The 24345-nt window shown below is 35.3% G+C and overlaps 2 protein-coding genes across 10 annotated transcripts in view; one reads left to right on the top strand and one right to left on the bottom strand.

The window, feature by feature from the left end:
- Window positions 1-15197, top strand: part of dvl1b (dishevelled segment polarity protein 1b) — a 120074-nt gene extending 104877 nt beyond the window's left edge. For 3 of the 9 annotated variants that reach the window (XM_005169297.6, XM_005169299.6, XM_073915989.1), the window contains 6 exons: window positions 233-309; window positions 391-458; window positions 550-840; window positions 3813-3980; window positions 4065-4280; window positions 11415-15197. In XM_005169297.6, coding sequence (XP_005169354.2) covers window positions 233-309; window positions 391-458; window positions 550-840; window positions 3813-3980; window positions 4065-4280; window positions 11415-11905 — 1311 coding nt within the window. In that variant the 3' untranslated portion in view covers window positions 11906-15197. 9 annotated transcript variants of the gene reach the window in all.
- A 1425-nt stretch (window positions 15198-16622) lies between these two features.
- On the bottom strand, window positions 16623-24265 carry nfs1 (NFS1 cysteine desulfurase). Its single transcript, NM_001044993.1, is given in 13 exon segments — window positions 16623-17317; window positions 19201-19290; window positions 19481-19564; window positions 20881-20962; window positions 21063-21168; window positions 21542-21699; window positions 21774-21908; window positions 21994-22087; window positions 22598-22750; window positions 22901-22984; window positions 23138-23254; window positions 23389-23465; window positions 23975-24265. Coding segments are annotated over 13 exon segments (1356 nt in total). The 5' UTR covers window positions 24087-24265; the 3' UTR covers window positions 16623-17253.
- Between the last annotated feature and the right edge of the window lie 80 nt (window positions 24266-24345).

Here is a 24345-nt window from a genome sequence, read left to right as displayed (position 1 = left end):
GGTGCATTAACTAATGTTAACAAGCATGGACTTGGATGTTAATAATGCATTAGTAAATGTTCAATTATGATTAATAAATGCTGTACATGTGTTGTTCATGATTAATTCATGTTGGTAAATGCATTAACTAATGAACCTTATTGTAAAGTGTTACCGTATATTTTATGTGTCTTTGCCCAGTTATATTTGTGTGTTGCTGAAAATTCTTATAGAATTTGTTCTTGACTTAAAGGTAAATGATGTCAACTTTGAAAACATGAGTAATGATGATGCAGTCAGGATCCTCAGAGAGATCGTCTCCAAAAATGGGTGAGAATGAAGACAAGAAAGATGCCTGAGTTGTGAAAGCTATGTAAATATGTTTAACTAATCATTATTATACTTTTGCAGTCCCATCAGTCTCACTGTTGCCAAATGCTGGGACCCTTCCCCTCGCAGTTACTTTACAATACCCAGAGGTCAGTTCATACAAACGCTGTTTTTTTTTTAGATATAATAACATAAACAGAGATACTTAACCTTCTTATTTGACATTTTTATATTTCACAGCTGAACCAGTCCGGCCCATTGACCCAGCAGCATGGATTTCACACACTACTGCACTTACGGGATCTTACCCACAAAACGGTACAGTGTTTCTCGTAACAGATGACTGCATGTTCTCTGCTGTAAAACATGATCTAATCCTCCCGTTGTTCTTCACAGAGTTTGATGAACTCCCTCTTACAATGGGGAAGACAGACATGGCCACCATAGTAAAGGTGATGCAGTTGCCTGACTCAGGACTAGAAATAAGGGACAGAATGTGGCTGAAGATCACTATAGCTAATGCAGTTATAGGTGAGCTGTGGGTTTCTGCTTGTTGATCATCTGTTTTTAAAATCATCTCACTCATGAGAGTTCTGTTTACATTGTCACGGAGTTCTGTCTTAAAGGAGTATTGTTAAAGATACTGTTGTTATGGTGAAGTTTTTATAATTAGTTACAGTTAGTCAGAATTATTAGCCTTCCTGAATTATCAGCCCCCTTGTATATTTTGTCCCCAATTTCTGTTTAACGGAAGTAGAATTTTTGAACTCATTTCTAAGAATAATAGTTTTAATAACTCATTTCTTTATATATATATTGGATTTTTTTCCTTTTTCAAAACAGTTCAGAACAAAACAAACAGGACAACAACAAAAAACATTTTTAAAGGAAAATGTAAGCAACAAAAACATACAATACAAGTGTCAAAGTTCACCGAAAACATTCTTATTTACATTCATATTTATGGTTGATAAAATGTTCCTATATAAAATTTTGTCAGGGGTTACGGATCAAAGATCAACGGGCCCAGATATATATATATATATATATATATATATATATATATATATATATATATATATATATATATATATATATATATATATATATATGAAAGCACCACAATAAAATTAAAACAATACGTTTCCATTTACCCCATGCAGGGGTATGCAGACATTTTATTGGCTTGTTTTCTCAAGGAAAATGTCTGTACTTCCATATCACACACCTCTTTTACAGTATCATGCCATTCACTTACAGATGAAGGATCTTCCTTGAGCCATTTCTTTGTAATTGCCTTTTTGCTAGTTACCAGTAGTGTATTAGGAAGATATGCATCATTTTTTTGTATTTTTGAAGAGTAAATTCCTAAGTACATAGTTTTGAAATTAAATTTCATATTCAATCCCATTATTGTATTTATCTCTTTATTCAAATGTTGCCAATAGGTGTGTATAATGTTACAGTCCCAAAATATGTGGAAATGATCAGCCAATGCATGTCCACATTTTCTCCAGCATTCACCATTTTTTGATCTCTAATTTAAAAGTATTTTATTTTAGGTGTCAAAAAGAACCTTATTAAATTTTTCAAATAAATTTCCTCTATGAATTAATTGTGATCATCTGTGTTTTCCAAATAGTTAATCATTCCTCATTTGTTATAATTGTATTGGCTTCCTTTTTCCATTTCTGTTTTCTATACATTGTTGAGTGTTTCTTTGTTAATGTCTGACAGGAATAAATTCTTCTAGATACTCGTTTCTTATTAACCTTCTTTTTGTAAGTTTTTATAAATACCTGTGCTACTGTCTTCTGAATCTCTTATGTTTTCATTAAAGTAGTCTTTACCTCGAAGATAACATAAAAAGTCTTGTTTATATAAGTTATATGTCTTTAAAAGTTGTCGAAAAGTTTCTAATTCATTATCAGTAGTGATGAGACAGAAGGATGTTATGCCTTGCAAACTCCATTGTTTAAATCTTAGATCTAGTTTTGCAGGTTTAAATTGAATATCATGTTCAACCCATCTTAATATCTTAGCTTATTTTTCACTTTTAGGATTCTTTAATTCTTTGTGCCAATAATAACTAATTTCTATTATCTGATTTATTTCATTTTTGCCATGATGACGGTATATTTTACTACATATTTTTCAACACACTATTCAGATTAAAGTGACTTTTAATGCTCTATTCACACGGGGCTTAAGCGTCAACGCTTGACTGAAGGCGTGTCTGAAGTTGGGGCTGAAGTGATGGTCATAGCAGCGTCAGCCAACATGAAAAGTTGAGCTAGTCCCAACTTCTTTAGCGAGCAACGCCTCTGAAGCAGCGCCGACGGATCCACGATGCAGTTCGGCAATGCCTGACGTCACCCATTTAAAGTGAATGGAAAGCGTTGACGCTGAAGTCCCATGTGAATGGGGCGTAAAGGCTTAACTGGGTTAATCAGATCAACTAGCCAAGTTAGGGTAATTGGACAAGTAATTGTCTAACATTGGTTTGTTCTGTTGACTATCGAAAACATATTGCTTAAGAGGGCTAATAACTTTAACCATAAAATGTTCAAAAAATAAATTAAAACTACTTTTGTAGACGGAATACAACAAATAATATTTTCCCCTGAAAAAAAAACATAGGAAACACTGTAAAAAATCCTTGCTTGTTTATCATTGTTTGGGATTTAATTAAAACAAACAAAAAAAAATCACAGGAGGGCTAATATTTGTGACTTCAACTGAAATATTTGGGGGGATTTTCACAAATATTTGTAGGTTAATGGTGAAATCTAATATACTGCTAATGAATATGCTCTTGAGCAGTGCAACAGTCTGCATTGTGTTCTGATTGGTGGGGTTTTACACTCACAGAATTTATATGGTAACAAGGAAACAAGGGGACTTGAGGCTCACAGTGTAGCCATTTCCACTTACTGAACTCTTATTAATCGACTGTGTGTTGGCATGCCCAGATTTTCTTTATAGGGCACACTTAACACTCGTTTATTTTGGCTTTTTTACACATTTTGTTGAAAGTGATTTATTAACAACATTTGTTTAAAACAAAATAAAATGTAGACAATATAAATGTGTATATGTTCTAATTTATTAAAGATAATAACTTCTGAAGGTTAGTGCATCAAAGTTTCCCAAAAATAATATGCAGAAGAAGCTAGTATAACGTTTTTTTTTTTTTTTTTTTTTTTTTTTTTTGAGCACCAAATTATCATTTTGGTATGATTCCTAAAGTATCAATTGAGTGAAGCCTTAAAGCTGACTGAATCATTTTGCACTATAATAATATTACATTGCTTTATTTGTTAATATTTACACAATTTAATGTATTTTTGGTCACTAAATATTTGCTGTAATTGTAATTTTTTTATGGTTTTCAATTTCGGTTGACCATAACAAGTGAATAGTATATAGCATTTAGTGTATAGTATAGTTCTTTTATGATTCATTTGTGAATTTATGGTCTTTCTGAATCGTTTGTGATGCAGGAGGTGATGTCGTAGACTGGCTTTACTCAAGGGTGGAAGGATTCAAAGACCGCCGGGATGCCAGAAAATACGCCAGCAGCTTGCTGAAACACGGCTATCTCAGACACACTGTCAACAAGATCACATTCTCTGAACAGTGTTACTACACGTTTGGAGATCTCTGCCAAAGTACAGCTCATGTCTTCCACTAGGCTTTATCTTGTTTATATGTTTAATGTTGATCAATTTTATAACTTCTGTCTTTCTCCTCAGACATGGCTACGTTAAACTTGAATGAGGGATCGAGTGGTGCTGGTTCAGAGCAGGACACTTTGGCTCCTCTTCCTCCTCCGTCCACTAACCCGTGGCCCATGGGTGGCCAGCCATTCCCTTACCCACCCTTCACAGCGCCCCCTGCTTTCCCTCCAGGATATTCAGACCCCTGCCACAGTTTCCACAGTGGCAGCGCTGGAAGTCATCACAGTGAGGGTAAGTAGAAAATCATCCGTCACGTTACACGTCTAGATACACTGAAGCTTCTGAAGTATATTGTAATAAGATCTAATAGGTTAGTTAGGTCATATAAAAGCATTATTTTAGCATGATGTAAAAACAGGAAGTAGATAATCCTGTTCGCTTGCACTTTTTCTGGTGGTCAAAATTTGGGAATAATTAAGATTTATAATATTTTTAAGATCTTATGCTCACCAGGGCTGCATTTAAAAATATTACATTTTAATAGAACTGTTTTCTATGTTTATTTCTGTTTTTTGAATGTATTTAAACAATAATTTATTCCTGCAATGGTTAAGCTAAATTTATAGCTTAGATGTATTGCTACTAAAGTATTCAGTGTCTCAGGATGCTGCAGAAATCATTCAGAGCTGAAGTAACTGTGAAAGCATGGCAATTTGTTAAAACATGTTAGCAATGTGCGCAAACATTCCTATAACATTAAAGCATGTGCTGAAACACATTAGGAACTTGATATCATCATACTAAAACCTGTAAGCAACATGAAAACGACAACCTAGCTAAGTTATGAATATGATGACATATGACAATGTGCTAAATCAAACGTCTGCTGACAGAATGCTAAATCATGGTAAACCATGCTAATAACATTAAATCAATGTGCTGAAACACATAAGCAACATGTTGTTATAAATGGTAAAAGGAAATTAGCAAAACATGCTAGAAACATACTATAAACATGTTAACAGAGTGCTTAGCCATGGTAAAACATGCTAATAATATTTAAACAATGTGGTGAAACACATTACCAACATGATATTAACATACTTAAAGATGTCAGCAACATGAAAATGACATCCTAGCAAAGTTATAAATGTGATAGCAATGTGCTAAAAATGCTAAAAGCGAATTAGCAAAAACTTACTAGAAACACTAGCAACATGGGAACACATTGCTAAGTCGCGGTAAAACATGCAAGTAACATTAAAGTAATGTGCTGAAACGCATTAGCAACATGATATTAACATACTTAAAGATATAAGCAACAAGATAGCAAGGTTATAAATGTGATGGTGATGCAAGGTGATGCGAGGTTAAAAATGCTAAAAGCAAAATAGCAAAAACATGGCAGAAAATTACTTTCAACATGCTAACATGCTGAGTGCTAAGTCATACTAAAAAAATGCTCATAATATTAAAAACAATGTACTGAAACACATTAGCAACATGTTATTAACATACTAAAAGATGTAAACAACATGAAAACAACATGCTAGCAAAAATCTAAAGGTTATAGTAATGTGCTTAAGTGCTAAAAGCAAATTAGCAAAAACATCCTAGAAATTTACTTGCAACATGCTAACAGTGTGCTAAGTCATACATGATAGCAAAGTTGTAAACGTTTAACACTGTGATAAAAAAGTTAAAAGTAAATAAGAAAAGACATGCTAGAAACATAAAAGCAACATGTTAACATTGTGCTACGTCATAGTAAAACATGCTAGTAACATTAAAGGAATGTGCTGAAACACATTAGCAACATGTTATTAACATACTAAACGATGCAAACAATATGAAAACTAAATGCTTGCAAAGTTATAAACATGATAGCAATTTGCTAAAATGCTAAAAGTAAATTAGAAAAAAAAACATGCTAGAAACCTACTAGCAACATGATAACAGAGTGCTAAGTCATACTAAACTACATAATAGCAAAGTTCTAGACGTTTAACAATGTGCTAAAAATGCTAAAAGATAATCAGAAAAAACATGCTAGAAATATAATAGCAACATGTTAACAGTGTGCTAAATCATAGTAAAACATGCTAGTAACATTAAAGCAATGTGCTGAAACCTTATTAACATACTAAAAGATGTAAACAACATGAAAAATACATGCTAGCAAAGATATAAACATGATGTAATGTGCTAAAAATAAATTAGAAAAACATAACAGAAACATACTAGCAACATGCTAACAGTGTGCTAAGTCCTGCTTAAATGTGCTTTGTACCTTTTTTATATCTCGAACCAACATCCTTGACTTTTTTTTTTTTTTGTAGAAATTGTGATTTTTTTTCATTCTATGAAATTGTGCTTTTTAAATAATAAATATATTTCAGCTTAGACCTTAGAAATAGAAACATTTTTTAAAAATTCAAATTATAATTAGCTAATTTCAGCCTTGGTGAGCAAAAGAGATTTATGGTCAATTATGGTCAGCTGTAGTGTTTTGGGGGGGTCTCTGGTGGTTATAATTTCAAAACCTTTCAGGCATCTCTCACTTTATTGTCTCCATCACGTTTGGCCAAATTTGAAGATCTCGTTTAAGATTTCCATGGGCTGCGATCAGAATCATGTCATGATTTCACCTGCAGTGCTTGTGTTCATCTCATTCTCTAGTGCTTTTTCTCTTCAACACTGATGCAGTCCACAAACATATCCATATCAATCCACTGCTTCACATTATTGCATAACCTGCTCATTTCACATGTCATGTGTAGCTCAGTGAAGATGTCAGGAAGGTTTGTGCGGGTGTGTGTGTGTGTGTGTGTGTGTGTGTGTGTGTGTGTGTGTGTGTGTGTGTCATCTGTAGAGAGTAGTCGGATTGATCTGGCATCTCCTGAGTAAAGCTTTGGATGTGTTCTGTGGTTTGAAGCATATGGAGAAGCCCAGAAAAGCAGTCAAACAAAGTAAACAAAGTTAAAACTAGGGCAGATGTTTGGCTATGTGGAAAATAAACGTAATACAGACATTTATTTGTTTGTATGTATATATTACTTTTAAAAGGTTTGGGGTTGGCAAGATTTATAATGTGTATACAATTAATTTATATTTGTATATTTATAAATTCAATAGTTACATAAGCACAGAATAAAGTTCAACTGTGAAATGTGAATGTTTTTTTTTAAATAACAGTTTAATATTTGAAAAGATTGTAAAATTATTAGCAATATTTTTAATGTCACTTGGTGCTCAGAGGGATAGTTCACCCAGAGGGATAGCTTACTCACTATTTACTCAGTGACTGTTTACTATTTACTACTTTTTTTTTAACACAAAAGAATATATCTTTACTTTATGTTAGAAACCAGTAACTTAGGGCTGGGTGACTTGACCTAAAATCTAAATCTCGATTATCATAACTCGATTACAGTTAATGAATGATTATTTTATTTGTTTAACAAGTTTTGTACAGTAAATATGCTTATACATTACAAGTGAGAAATTTTTTAATGAAGGGTGCAATGATTTTAAAATATTTGAAGGAAACACACACTATCTGCTATCTATGATTATTTATTGAATGTCATCGTTGAACAACTGAAGTTAAAACACACATTGCCTAAAACCAACAGTCACGTTTTGTCATAAAATAGTAAAAATAAATAATTTGCACTTTTGGAAACAAAATGAATCATTTTCAATGTTTAAAATGTAATATTAAAAATATCTCTTCTAAATAAAATAACTCTTTTATATCCTGTAAATAATTTCGTTTGAATATACCGGGGCCTTAAGAGTCGCAATTTATTTCATGTAAAACGTTCAGTGGAACAATGTTTGAGAAGAAAATATTTTACAATAGTATAAATGTTTTGAGTAACATAAGCATACTACTGAATTTAAATATTTCAAGAACAAAACATTTTACTGAACTCAAACTTGCTTTATATTTTAGGTAGATATTGCGTAAGATTAACAATAAAATGATATCAAATCAATTAAAATTATTTACATGGACCACAAATAGAGGCAAAAGTGTACATTTTTTTAAATCCACATGTATACTTCACATGAATGTCGAATAAATGTACTTTCTTTTATGGTTTGTTAGGATAGGACAATATTTGGTTGTGATACAAATATTGGAAAATCTGGAATCTGAGGGTTAAAAAATCTAAACTTTGAGAAAATCTACTTTAAGTTTATCCAAATAAAGCTCTTAGATTAGATATATTTACAGGAGAACTGATCTTTACTTCATATCTTAAAGATTTTTGGCACAAAATACTGCAATATACCTGTGCCACATAAGACTTTGTGGTCCAGGAACACATTTTACATACAAAAATATTATCAAAGAAAATAACTTTATTACCAACTTGATACTTTTCTAAAACTTTAATAATTTAACCATTTTTTAAATTGCATAAACAAATGTGACAGTGATAAATTGCTCGAATATCATAAAGGATGTTTTGAAATTTCACTATCTCGACGACACTAGATGTCATCACAACATGTAAATGAACATGTTATATGAGCACACATTAGATTGTGTTGTTGCAGTGGTGCACTCAGACTGAGGATAAACTGTACCTGATAGAGCTTGAGTTAATGATTGAGTCAGTCAGACAGACAGTCAGACAGACAGACAGCAGGCTTAACTGTGTTATGTTCTGTTCGTTTCTGCTGGTCAATGGCAGACTGATGATGGAGGAGGTTGAGTCCCAGCCCTGGGGTGTCTGGTAAGGCAGCCTCCCTCTGTCTCTCTCTTTCTCTCTCTCTTTCTTTCTGACTGGGTTTTTATTTTTTCTGTTGCTGGATTTGTCCTGCTGCCTCACCTCTCGTCTCTTTATTTCTCAGCATGTCATATTTATGACTGCACACATACACACACACACATGCTGTATGTAGTCTTATAATGCGCACATGTGTATGTATAAAGCTTTGTCATGCCTGTAATGTGAGAGTGAAATGATGTGGCTTTTGTCTGCAGTTTGTTCAGGATGGAGCGCCTCATGCACTCATTTGCATTGTCATTTGAATCCATAATCATCCTCCACGCTTAATACATAATTGCATATGTGATAGATGTATTTCATCAGCTCTTCAATTGGCTTCATTTTTCATCCCGTTTGAATCATTCTCTTTTAAACATTAAGATGGTGCGATGTGAAGAAACGGAGAGGAAGAAATGCAGAGCATTTGTCATTATGGAGTTAGTGAGGGAGGATATTCATGAGAACTCATGAGATGTTACTTTAGTTAAGCAACTGAGTTTACTTCATGATCTGGATGAAGATTTGAGTTGGTTCAGTCCTGGTTCAATAGAAAAGGAGGAACAAAACATTTTTATGTTTTGTTAAATGAAGTGAATGTAGGCTACTGTATATATTTGCATTAATATATTAATAAATGCTATTAACAACAGAGCCCAACTATTATGTGCGCTTATTTATGTTGTAGATGAAGAAAAATCTATGTAAAAATATCTGGCAGGCGTTTGGTCTTATAGAAAAGAAAGAACGCACACACATAAACATATTTAACCCAATAATGAGCAGTCTGTCAAGAAGAGCTATAAATAGAGATTCAATTAAAATAGAGTTTAGTGAAGTTTGCAGTTATGGCCGCAGACATATCCTGCAGCTTAAAACTGAAGCTAAGCAGGGCTGAGACTGATCAGTACCTGGATGGGCGGCCACATGGTAAAGCTAGGTTGCTGTTGGAAGTGGTGTTAGTGAGGCCAGGAGGGGGAGCTCAAGCTGTGGTCTGTGTTAGTCCTAATGCCCCAGTATAGTGAAGGGGACACTATAGTGTCAGTGAGCGCCGTCTTTATGATGAGACATTAAACCGGGGATCTGACTCTCTGTGGTTATTAAAAATCCCATGGCACTTCTTGTAAAGAGTAGAGGTGTAACCCCAGCAGTACAAGCAGTAACAACACTGAAGAGGAGAAAAAAAAGTTACAGTAATAAAACGGTTCAAATTTATTAGGTCTATAGCTCAGGGTGCATATTAGTATTTATAAGATGCTTCAACAAAAGCTATCTTATTCTTAAATGCAAGGTTTAATCACTAATTACTCTGTTAGTGCATAACATCTGAAATGTAGCATTTCCTTTACATCTCAGGGTCTGTGATTTCCAGCTGAAAGACAGCGCTTATCACTTGTTATGACACAAGCAGAAAGCTGCTTTTAGCTGACTTTCAGTGAAAGAGAGTGAGAGAGAACGTTTTACTTAAACACATCCTAAAACATATCAGAGTTGAGATCCATTTTCAAAGGTAATGCTTTTACAGTCGACAATGGGTTTTAAAACTTCAAGGGGTTAACTTCATCCATCAAATTAACATTTGAAACCCCCATTTATGCTACTTATATAAAATTAAGAATGTATAAACCCAACAAATAAGCCGCACATTTGCACAGACCTACATTGAACATTTTTGCTCAGGCATGTCTCTGTTACTTTTACAGATCAAACCAGAGTCAAGGTGAGGGCCAAACAAGAGAACAGTTCTAGTGCAGTTACACAGAGTCTTATCTTCTAAAACAAAACAAGCTTCTTTTTTATTCCCCTAAAATGTTACCGTCAGTTTCTGTGCTTGCACTATTTCAATCTCAACCAAATGCCAGAATAATCTTTCTTAAATCAGTTCTAAGATCATAACCTGAGAGCTTAGCTACTCTGAGCTACTGCATTCTGCTTTCTTTTGTTTCATAATTTCGATGGAGACTGAGCATGCTGCATACTTTTTCTGCCATATTTCGATCAGAGTTTAACACCAAAAGCAGCAAGAGGTTGAGGCGGCAGTCTTCACAACAGCACATGGCTTCTGCTTGATGAATCTACACACCATCCCCAAGATGTGTGAATTTTCCAGCAAGGAACATGGCAATCCATACTAGAAACCTGCTAATCTGTAAATAGTTCTAACAACTTAAACTACTTCAGTGATTTAAACTTTAAAACTACTTCAAACTTTCAGACTAGGCTTTCCCAAAACACCATAAAGTTTGTCTACGAACTTTACTTTTCTAGTTATTAATTAGTATTATGATTTTAGCAAGCTAGTGTTTAGTTGATTTGAAGTCAAATCAGCAAATTGGACTGATTTCTAGAGGATCACCCTGAAGACTGCGTGAAGTAACGTTGCTAAAAATACTGCTTTGAATCAAAAGAAGACATCAAATGTAAAAATAGATGAAAATAGAAACTTTTCAATAAGCATTTCAACATATGTTTCCCTCTTCACAACCAGATCAGAGCTTTTTATTGTTTTCTTTGGGGTCATTTTTGTTTTACGTTGAACATTGTTATTTTAGCTTCTGTAAAAATCATATATATCAAATGTAAGAACATTTCCCATCACCTCTTGCTCTTCATTTAACAATACAAACTTCTGTTTACCTCCCAGGAAGTCGCAGCAGTAGTTCCAACCCTAGCATTGGGAGAATCCAGCGGGCCGTACCGAGGGAAAAGGAGCGCAAATCAACAGGCAGCGAATCAGATTCAGGCAAGCGAGCAGGAGGGAGGAGGGTTGAGCGTTCAGCCAGCCAACTCAGCCACCGCAGCCACGCCCTGTCATCCCGTAGCCACACCCACTCACGAGTCCCCTCACAGCACAGCCGTACTTCCTTCTCCTACAGCCACGCCCCTTTTACCAAATATGGCCACACGTCCTGTGCACTCAGCGAACGGAGCCACGCCTCCTCTTATGGGCCCCCAGGTCTGCCTCCTCCATACAGCCTGGCCAGATTGACTCCTAAAGGGGCCGTCTGCAGTGGCCCCCCGGGGGCCCCTCCAGTGAGGGAAATGGGGGCCATACCACCTGAACTCACCGCCAGTCGACAGTCCTTCCAGCATGCAATGGGCAACCCTTGTGAGTTTTTTGTGGATATTATGTAAAATCTAATAGCACTGCGCTGAAATCCAGTAATCAGTGGTCAGCAGATGTGGCTGTATACACTACCTGACAAATGACTTGTTGCCTATACAAGTTTTTGGAACAACAAATAATAACTTGACTTCTAGTTGATCATTTGCTATCAGAAGTGGCTTAAATGAAAGGCAAAGGCCTCTAGATTACACTTATTTTACCAAAATAAAATGTAATCATGCCTTGATATTTATTGATTTAATTAGGACAGTAAAGTCAGACTTTGCTTCGACCAAAATCTTGTCACTTAAAAAAAAAGATAATGTTCAGTATAGAATATAAAGTCATGCTGCAGTGGAAAAAGAATTAATATTGTGTTTGACTCCCATGAGCTTGGCGGACTGCAACCATACATCTCTGCAATTAACTTATTAACAAAGGCATCTGAATGGCAAAGACAGCATTCTTGTAGGACTCCCAGAGTTCATCAAGATTACTTGGATTCATCTTCAATAACTCCTCCATCTTACCCCAAACATGCTCAATAATGTTAATGTCTGGTGACTGGGCTGGCCAATCCTGGAGCACCTTGACCTTCTTTGCTTTCAGGAACTTTGATGTGGAGGCTGAAGTATGAGGAGTGCTATCCTGCTAAAGAATTTGCCCTCTCCTGTGGTTTGTAATGTAATGGGCAGCACAAATGTCTTGATACCTCAGGCTGTTGATGTTGCCATTCATCTTTCACACACCCCCATACTGAATGTAACCCCAAACCATGATTTTTCCTTAACCAAATGTCACTGATTTCTGTGAGAATCTTGGGTCCATGCGGGTTGCAATAGGTCTTTTGCAGTATTCGTGATGATTGGGATGCAGTTCAACAGATGATTCATCAGAAAAATCCACCTTCTGACACTTTTCCAAATGATCAACTTAAAGTTATTATTTGTTGCTCTTACTACTGCGATTGACGACAAGACTTTTGTCATATAGTGTATGTTTGCATGGAAGTTTAAGGATCAGATGTGTTTAGATAATCATAAGTCACGCAGAGGGCAAATAGCTCAATCTATGAGGATGGTAAGAATCGCTTTGAATGAAACAATTGGTCAAAAGTGACAGTCCAGACATTTATGATGCTAAAAAAAGATGTTTACAGTTACCTTTTAAACTTTTCAACAAACACAAAAGTATTTAATTTGTATTAATATTCACTCATTCATTTATCTCTTTATTAATGTGGGGTCGCCACCGCGGAATGAACCATCCATACACACTCATTCACACACAAACACTACAGAGAATTTAGCTTACCCAATTCACCACTACCACATGTCTTTGGGGGAAACCGGAGCACCCAGAGAAAACCCACGCGAACACGGGGAGAACATGCAAACTCCACACAGAAACATCAACTGACCCAGCAAGGGGTCAAACCTGTAACCTTCTTGCTGTGAGGCAATTGTGCTACCCACTGCACCACCATGATGCCCAATTGTATTATGTAAAATGTGATTTATTTTTTTGTGACAGCCATTAGTGCAGTCTTCAGTCGCATGTTTCTTCAGTAAATCATTCAGATATGAGGTGACTAATAAACCAACACCCAGTATCAGTTCAGATTTCACAATTCAACTTTATTTGATTCACCAACTCACATTTCAGTTCAATTCAGCTCTCCTGATTCAGTGAATACAGGTTTAATGCTGACGGTTAATGAAGACTAAATATAAGTGAAATAACACCTATTTCTTTGATAACCAAATGTGGCTTTAAAAAAAATCAATATCAAATCAATCACATTTTAAAAACTGATTAATCAGGAAAGCAAACTAGATCCAGCGTATAGATACTTTTATTCAGATTTCTTAGATGAATATAATGCAAGCGATATCATCCAAAGAGCTTTACTGTCACTTTTAATCAGATGAATGCTGCATCCCTGCAGATTAAAACAATCGTACGTCTCCCGAACATATGACAAACAAAAACAGTGTTACAATCACAGCCAATATTTCCTGAACCATAAACAAACAATGCAAACCCAAACACACAAGCTGTTAAACAACATTTATGCTACAAATGAGACTCAAGCGCTGCTTTTTAGCTCAGTATTATCCGTTTTAGCAATATAACAGCACACCAGCAGCCACCTTTTTGTTGTTTAAATCCTAAACAAGCTAAATATTAGACAATCATACTCTGCCCTCTGCTGGCCAGGAGCTGTTTCCAAAGCAATTCACAAGCTGACCAGGCGACAGTCAAAAATAATAATGTTGTTTGTTCCTTTTAAAACAATCTTTGTTTTGTTTGCTACTGTTTGAATTTTAATCAACTTGATCACTTTAATCTGACTTAAAACATTGTTACATTTTGTAGACCTTAAAAAAAAATTAAGTTGAACTTCTTTGAATATTTATTTTGAGATTTAAAGTCAGCTAAAAACTTGTGTCATCTTGACTTCTGTCGTTTACTACAGTGTGTTATGGTGGACGTGGGAGAAATGAATCATTTTGGCAGGTTTCCAGTTGTTATCAGGTTGGAAACATGGTAGCACGTCACTGTTGCGACTCTCTTGGCTATGAAGCACTAACTAGAACAAATGTATTTCAGGAAATATAAAGCTGCTGGACATCAGGGTAAACTCAAGGACCAGTGTTTGTGCACAAATTGGCGCTTGTTGAACATCTGGAATCAGTTGTATGTTCTTAAACAAGATGTTCTTAAATATTGTACGTCCTACAGAGATTTTGGTTTGTTTTTGGCCCGGATAATGATAATGTGTCTGTTGTATGATGTGATTTCTGGTGCTGGTAACCTGTTAAATATGTAAAAGCACATATTTTACTCACCCTTTAAAACCTGTAGGAGTTTTTCTTGTTAAAAACCACTTGAAGGTGAGTAAAAATTTTTTTTTTTTTAGGTGAACTATCCCTTTAAATTAACTTAAAATAAGCATTTGGACTGTGTGCTGCGGCGTGTAGTATTTAATCGTTTGACGACTCAAAGATTGTCAAATTGGCACTTTTATCAAGTCTGATCAGCCCTTTTCTTGTGAATCTGCATCTTTAGATGTGTTGTCTATTTTTCTCCCTTAGGGAAAGAAAAGGAAAACTGCTGTACATAGTTCATTTTTATTGTATATATGAAAATAGATAATTGTATAAAGTATATGTACAGACGTTCTGCTCATGGTTTTTGTAGTTATGTATGATATGAACTGGACTGTTGTGTGTTTGTGAGTTCTCATTCTGCTTTGTGTTGTGTTTGTCCATTCATTTGTATGTGAAACTGTCAGAAATAAATACATCTAAACTTTGACTTTATTGGCTCATTTGACATTTTTATTAACTGGTGAAGGTCTGGCTGATGAGATATTGTCTTAAGAATTTCTAATTTTATTGTTAAATCTGACGCTAAATTTGACCCTGGACCACAAAAGCAGTCTTGTTACATGGGTATATTTTGCTACTGCCAAAACTGCATTGTTTGGGTCAGTATTGTGCTTTTATGTTTAAAATCATTTGAATATGAAGCAAAATTATGCTCTATGAAGACATTTATTTAATAAATTATTATTATTTTATTAATATTTTTATTTACATTTGAATCATTAATAAAACATTCATAATTAAATGTGTTTTTTTTTTTTTTGTGATTTAAGATAAAAAAAACTCTTATTTGATTAATTATCAATTGTCTTGTGGCCAAGACTGTATATTTAAAAATGCAGAGGGAAATATATAGTTCAAACAGTTAAATGCTTCGATTTGATAAACTCTGTCTATTTCTATCTAAAGAATTATTTGTTAAAGTTAAAATGAACAACATTCATATAATAATGCAAATTTCTAATCAGCCAATCTCAACTCAATACTTTTAGGCATGTAGACATGGTCAAGATGATCTGCTGCAGTTCATACAGAGCATCAGAATGGGGAAGAAAGGTGATTTAAGTGACTGTGAATGTGGCATGGTTGTTGGTGCCAGACGGGCTGGTCTGAGTATTTCAAAAACGCACAACCATATCAAAGGTTTACAGAGAAGAGTCAGAAAAAGAGAAAAAAAAATCCAGCGAGCGGCAGTTTTGTGAATGCAAATGCCAGAGGAGAATGGCCAGACTGGTTCAAACTGATAAAAAGGCAAAAGTTACTCAAATAACTCGTTACAACCGAGGTGTGCAGAAGAGCATCTCTGAATGCACAACATGTCAAACCTTGAAGCAGATGGGCTACAGCAGCAGAAGACCCCATTGGATGCCTCTCCCGAGAACAGGAAACTGAGGCTACAATTTGCACAGGCTCACCAAAATTGAACTATAGAAGATTGGAAAAATGTTGAATTTGAAAATGAGTTCACTGTACTCAAATGGCCTCCACAGTCACCAGATCTCAATCTAATACAGCACCTTTGGGATGTGGTGGAACAGGAGATTCGCATCATAGATGTGCAGCTGACAAAATTGGCAACAGCTGCGTGATGATGTGTACACATGGACCAAAATCTCAGGAATATTCCCAGTGCCTTGAGGAATCTATCCCACGAAGGAGGATTAAGGCAGTTCTGAAGGCAAAATGGGGTCCAACCCGGTACTAGTAAGGTGTACCTAATAAAGTGAGTGTATATCTGTCAGTTTTTATACACTTAGTGCAACCATGTGAACTCTTAGTTTCATGTGAAGTCTTTAATTCTTTCATAAAAGAACACCCCGCAACATGTTTACTTTAGCACACAAATGACAAAAGCACTGCTTTGTATATTTATTGGTATGAAATATATTCTTGAATAAAGCAAACAATAACATCACAACAACAGACGCTACACAAGCTGTGATCTGCAATAAAAGAAGAGCTCATACTACACAAGACGCATGGAGTTCTCAGACGTGACCTTTGACATAGGAAGCTAAACAAATCTTTTAAAGTGCAAAACCATTCAGCTCAGTGCTGTTCTTTACATTAAGAAAACCTTGACTTCTTATCTGACTGTAAAGCCACAACATATATCTGGAATTAACTTTGCTGGTCTCAGTACTGGAACCACAGCCAATATATAAAGGGTTCCTCAATTGTTTTGCGGCATACACACACTATGAGCAAAGTAGGAAGTAAAAAGTCATATAAGAGCAACTGTGTGCGCTATAAAATGCTGAGAAACTCACAAATATCAAGAGACTGAAATGAAGGAATTGACGAGATCAACATTTCTGTAAGTCCTGCAGTTCAGCCAAATGCATTTAAAATCTTCTCCACGTAGACGAGTTCAGTTCTCCAAAATCGAGAAATAATATTGTGCGTGTTTGAGGGAATAATGTCTAAAGATTGAGTATTGCAGCCTGTCTCAGCTGTACCGATGGCTTTGTCCACCACAGAAGGATTCAGTGCTGCGTCCATTTGATGCTCTTAAGGTCAATGCCCTCCTGGACCATTTCCCACAACGGACTGACAGGAGAAAAAATAAATAATCAAATGAAAATCCCACATCCCGCTCTTTATTTTCTCAAATGCATTAACAGAACAGTCTGAATATTAATGTCTAATGCTGCAGTTCATCCTTTCAATGAAATAGAAAAGCTTTTAGATTACTAACATGTCATCAAAATGTCATGTTTATGAAAAGTTAAGCCAAAAAAGGAGGAGAAACGGTGGGATCTAAATGGTGGAATCTAAATGGTGGAATCTAACGCACGGAGGACAAACAAAAGAAGACAGAATTTAACCAATGAATTAGTGACTTTTTCAGTTGATTAATAATTGGATAAAGATTGAACATACTGAAACCCATCTCAATGAATAATCATATAGTTCTATAACTCAATCAAACTATCCCTCAATCTATCCACCAATCCCTCTAACCAGCCATCTATCCATCCATCACTCACTCTATCCATTAATATCTATCCATCTGTTAATATCCATCTATCTATTCATCCCACTATATATACCTCAGTCCATTCATCCATGCCTCAATCTATCTATCTATCTATCTATCTATCTATCTATCTATCTATCTATCTATCTATCTATCTATCTATCTATCTATCTATCTATCTATCTATCTATCTATCTGTCTATCTGTCTATCTGTCTATCTATCCCTCTAGCTGTCCATCCCTCTATCCATCCATCTCCATCTATCAATCCCACTATATATACCTCTATCTGTCCATCTCTCTATCCATCCATCCATCCCTCTATCTGTCTGTCCATTAATCCATCTATTCAATCATCCCACTATATATACACCTCTATCCATCCCTCCATCTATCTTTCTAGCCATCCATTCCTCTATCTATCTATCTATCTATCTATCTATCTATCTATCTATCTATCTATCTATCTATCTATCTATCTATCTATCTATCTATCTATCTATCTATCTATCTATCTATCTATCTATCTATCTCTCTATCTCTCTATCTATCCATCCCTCTATCTGTCTATCCATTAATCCATCTATCCATTCATCTCACTATATATATACCTCTTTCTGTCCATCCCTCTATCCATCTATCCATGCCTCCATTTGTCTATCCCTTTAGCCATCCATCCCTCTATCTATCTCTAACTATCTATCTATCTATCCCACTATATATACCTATATCTGTCCATCCCTCTATCCATCCCTCTCTGTCCATTCCTCTATCTATCCATCCATCCATCGATCTATCTATCCCACTATATATACCTTTATCTGTCCATCCATCCATCCATCCATCCCTCTCTGTCCATTCCTCTATCCATCCATCCATCTATCTATTCCACTAAATATACCTCTATCTGTCCATCTTTATATCCATCCATCCCTCTATCTGCCTACCCATTAATCCATCTATTCATCTATCCATTCATCCCACTATATATACACCTCTATCTGTCCATCCCTCTATCTATCCATCCATGCATCCATCCATCCATATCAGTCTATCTATTCATCTATCCATTTATCCCACTATATATTCCTTCATCTGTCCATCCATCTATTCATCAATCCCTCTATCTCTCCATCCCTCTATCTGTCTTTCTATCCATCCATCCATTCATCCCACTATATATACCTCTGTCCATCCCTCTGTCCATCTATCTATCTATCTATCTATCTATCTATCTATCTATCTATCTATCTATCTATCTATCCATTTATCCCTCTATATATACCTATATATATCCCGCTATCCATCCATCCATCCATCCATAGTCTTGTAATACTGCAAGCAAAACTCCAGTTTTTTCCAATGAGTATTTCAATGGGTGCTTGATTTTCAGACTTTTGCTGTCACCAAAGTTCTTGTATTGAATTTTCCTCATTCATTGGTCTTTTCTCACCTCATCTCCCTGAGCCGTTTGACCTGATGAATGCATTTCTCTGCTGTATAATCCACTTCCTCCTCTGTGGTGAATCTGCCGATGCCAAACCTGAGAAAAGCAGAGCTCGTGTTCATCACATGCTCTCATTTGTGTGTGCTTGTGTGTGTGTGTGTGTGTGAGGTCATGGTTTTCAAACAGGAAATCTAAGCATTCTGACTTGAGATCAAATCTGGACACGGATTACACAACATGAAGGCACAATAAACATTTAAACTAATGTTACATGAAGACCACCAACCGAATAGAAGAGTGAGCCAAATCCTCATCTGCTCCTATTGCTCTGAGGACATATGAGGGCTCCAGTGAAGCAGACGTGCAGGCGCTGAAAACAACAACACAGCTCATCACTCTAGCAGACACTCACTGCATTTCACACGAAACTGCTATTTGAACTACAAAAGAGAATATCACATATTATTTACATCATTACACATATACTATTTTCAGAATTTTGTTTTCATCATTGCAACTGGAGAAACCGCTATAGCTCTTATTTTTCTACATTTACATTTAGTCAAACTATATGTGTGTTAGGCAATAAACAAAAAGTGCTAAAGGAACTGTTTGTGCTGATACAATTAACTGCTAGAGTAAGGAAGAGTGTTTTGTCAAGCTCACTCACCTGTTCGAAGCACACTTTATAGATTTACAATGGTTTTGTTTTTTTAATTATTGAGTGACTAAAAAAAGTGTCTGGTGCAAATGTGCAAAACTGGTGCAAATGTCAGTTAAAGTGGGAGGGATTCATGTTTTCAATAGGTGGTTTGTCAAACCCACTCACCTGTGTGAGTGACAATGAAAATTGCATAATGTTTTAAAGTTGATGTGTGGTGTAGTGGATAGGGGGAGAAGAGGGGGCCATGATTTTGTATACAGGGGTTCATTTGGGGACAGAATGTTATGAGCAGTTCTAGAGGGTCATTTAAATGACCCAGACTCATTTTGAAATGACTAAAAACAATGTTTGAGACTGATTTCACTTTAAAATTACATGATCTGTAGACACAAACTCAAGTTTCATGTTGTGCCTGAAAGTATTTATTCAATTATCCTGATTACAATGTCATTTATTCACATGTTTTCTTATATAAAAAAATCCATATTGAAAATTTTTATTCTTATGTTAGGATTTAATACATGTTTGCATTTCGCATTTCAAAATGTGCATAGAAACATTGCTACTGATTTACTTTTAGTTAGTTTGGTTCTATTTTGTAATGTGTTTTAGTAATTTTTTCCTCATTTATGTTCATTGTTATTTCTGTTTTAAAAATTTTAATTACAGCGTTTTGGTGAAAGGATAGTTTTGTATTTTACAATGTCAGAAATATGAAGCATCAATCTGATACTAAGTATTGCTATCAGGCAGATTTAGATGTTTTTTGTCAGATGGGACCATCTCATACCCAACACAATGATTTACAGTTGTTACAGATTTTTTTAAAATACATATTTACATACTATAATTAAAGCAATATAAAATGTATAGATATTCAAAACTGAGCTAAAGAAAGCAAACTAAATCAAAGAAGTGATTTGAATCTACTGTATTTGGTGTAAATGAACCATGGGATCTTAATCTCTGTAGTACCTGCTCCTAGAATTTATTTTTAAACTTTTCCTTTAAGAACCACTGACCTTCCAGATGAAAGTGCAACATCTTTTAAAGCCATCAACAGGCTCTCTCCCTCGACATAGGCAAATGATAAATTAATGCATCCTGGTGGAGAAAAAAGTTTAAAAGTTTCAGAATATAAACAACTCTTCTTGTAAATAAAAAAACAAGAACAACAACTGACAACTGGGACGAGAAGTCTCACCTGGATACCTCTGATCTGGATCTCCATTCATCACAACATCAGGAATCTCTGACATGATCTTCTGCACAAGGCGATTTGCTAGCAAAGACACACGCTTGTGGTCATACTGGAAAAAACAGGAAAAAGTTGCCCCTATTATGCTATTTTTATTTGATTTAAATATAGAAGGCACTACACTAGCAATGTTATATAGGCATTAATGGGGTGTGTATATATACTTTACTTGGTAGAGTTCATGTATGAAGAAAGTCTGGAAGTATATACTTTGTAATATATACATATTTCTAATTTTTCTCATACAATTAAACAAATTCTAAAAATATTAAACTTAAATGTTTTTAAATTTGATTTTAATAATTTAATAGTAAAAACGTTTTGTTTATTACTAACTATAAAGAATAAGAAATACACACACACACACACACATACACACACGAAAAAAACATTAACCAAATTGAGCACTTTTTGTTTAGCTCTACCTCTAACTCTTGCTGGGCAATTTCACAGGCAGCTCCGAGACCTACAGCCAGAGGTGTGGGCACAGTTCCTGAACGCAGACCCCTCTCCTGACCCCCTCCACTCTGCAAAGGCTCCAAACGAACTCTGGGTCTCCTCCTCACAAACAAAGCACCAACTCCTAAAAAGCATAAGGACTTCTTCATATATCCTGGATAAAGTAAGCAGCGTTGATTTATCTGTACAGTGCTCTACCTTTAGGCCCATAGATCTTATGAGCACTGATGGACATCAGATCCACTTTCCAGTCAGTGACATCAACAGGAATCTTTCCGACAGCCTGAGCAGCATCAGTGTGGAAAAACACATTTTTGGACCTGCACAGATGACCTGAAAACAAAAACATTTATGATGTAGCTAAAAAAGACAATTGATAAATATAGGTGTAAAGAATAATGTTGATGATAAAGGTTACCTATTTCTTTAACTGGCTGTTTGACACCAATCTCATTGTTGATGGCCATTATGGACACCAGGCTTGTATCAGGACGGATTGTGTCCTCTAATTGCTAATAATATAGGAGAAAGAGAGTGGCTTGTAAACATTAAAACAAAGATTTAATAGGTTTCATTTATGTACATTAGAACATGTACTGTTTAATTATGACAAATGTTTATCGTATTTTATTACATTTACTTAGTATATCAATGATTTTCTTTAAAAATGTATAGAATCCTAATATTTACATAAAATCTGTTATACTGAAAGACAGTTTTTGACCAATATTTTGATATTTTGTTTTCACAATTTACTTGAAACATTGAAGAAAACATGCTTTGCAAGCAGATTTTATTTATACATGTCTTACAATGTTAAAAAAAGTAATCAAATTCAATCAGTTATTTTAATTAGCATATTTTGCTTATATGATCGACCTTATGAACTATTAAAAAATATCTCAATATATGTTCTTTTCAGAAAAAAAATCTCATATAAACTGAGGGTTTGAAACTTGTTTTCAAAAGCAATATAAAAGTAATTGCTGATGTGAGTGATGCAAAAATCATAAAGATCTTACCTTCAGATCAATAAGCCCATTGCTTTTCACAGGTAAATACGTTATATCAAAACCCTCAGTTTCCAAAACCCGGCAGGAGTCCAGCACACACTTATGCTCAATTTGGGTGGTAATGATGTGCATTTTCTTAGCCTTATAAAACCGAGCAACACCCTAAAAATATGAAAAACAGTCAAAGATGTTTGATTATTCTTGGTAATATTCTGAAGTTCCCCTATTTGTCTATTTTTAAAAATGCTGAGTCATTTGTGTTCCAACGTTCCACTTCCTAATCCTAATCTTGCCTCACAGTGACATACTTACCTTGATTGACATATTGTTGGACTCAGTCGCACCACTGGTGAACACAATCTCCCTCGGGTCGGCACCAATAAGACCTGCTACTTGCTGAAGAGGAAATAATAAACAATGGCTTAACAGTAAACAGTACATTTTTGGCTTGACCAAAACATTACGCTTTGACTTGAAAATAAAGCTCCCATATTTCCAAATCAAGAAAACTATTATTTTCAAATAAAACAAGCAGTCATCTAAACATACTTTTCTTGCTTTTTCCATTGCGCTCTCGCTCTCCCATCCATAGGCATGAGTCCTGGAATGTGGGTTGCCATAATAGTTCACTTGATAGGGAAGCATGGCATCCAAAACCCTCGGGTCCTGTTGAGTCAGATATAAACAACATTGTTCATTAGAAACAATGACATGTAAACATCCCAGAAAATGTCTCATCATGTATTAGATTCATGAGTTTGATAAGTTCATTAATCTAGGATGAAAAAAGCAGAGGGTACCATTGGTGTGGTGGCCTGAAAGTCCATATAAAGGGGTCTCAGCTCATCCTTCTCCAGTTCCCTACTTTTGATCAACTCTGTGGAGACAGACAGGTATGTTTGATTGAGGTAAAGTTTGTTTTATATTCGCACATTCGGTCATTTTCCCTAATAATATCATTTCAGAAAAGAATTATAAGCAAATTCTACATAAGGACATGATTTTAGCAGTCAATGACTATTAAAGTACAACATTGTTCAGTCAATGAAATATTGCTAATGTTGTTTTGAAGTCATACTTAAATGCGATTTTATACCAAATATTCAAAGTAGCGTGATAAACAATATAGGGGCCCCTAAAAAGAACGAATGTGCCAATATAAAACCAACTTAACCTCAATGTATGTTTGTGAGCATTACAAGTTATTATGTACTATATGGTGAATAAATGCAGATGTGCAAGAAAGTTAACGTTAGGATTTTATTTACATTCAAGTGTGCTAATATACATGCTAGCAAAGGCTCCAAATACACATGCTAAATTCTGCGACGTCACTGTTAATTCTCTACATTAGAAATCGAAATGTAATAAAACTGTAACTGTTACCTTTCTGCTTTTGCACAGTGTTGGCAGCGCTTTGAGCGAAGTTTAGTCGAGGGCTGTTGGAGATCCCACACATGGAGCCCAGAAGTTTTCTCGATATAGTCCTGTTCATCATGTTTAGCGGTTAAAGTGTTCACAACACAAACAGTGGCGGTTATATCAAATCTATTTTATTCGTTTACAAACAAGCCCGTCAGATAAATAACTATTTTTGGGGCAACTTCAGAAACGACAACATGCCCACTTTCGCCAGTGAACAGTATGTCATCTGCCCTCATAACACTCGGCAATGCTTACAAAAGTGGGGCGGGACATCTAAAACTGCTGTTCTTATTGGTCAGCTGTCTCTGCTGTAGGTGGGCGTTTATGAGGTT

The sequence above is a fragment of the Danio rerio genome, chromosome 11 (genome assembly GCF_049306965.1).
Source record: "Danio rerio strain Tuebingen ecotype United States chromosome 11, GRCz12tu, whole genome shotgun sequence".
In the NCBI taxonomy this organism is placed as follows: domain Eukaryota; kingdom Metazoa; phylum Chordata; class Actinopteri; order Cypriniformes; family Danionidae; genus Danio; species Danio rerio.
Note: the sequence above shows the minus strand (reverse complement) of the source record. Positions and strands in the feature narration are given on the sequence as shown.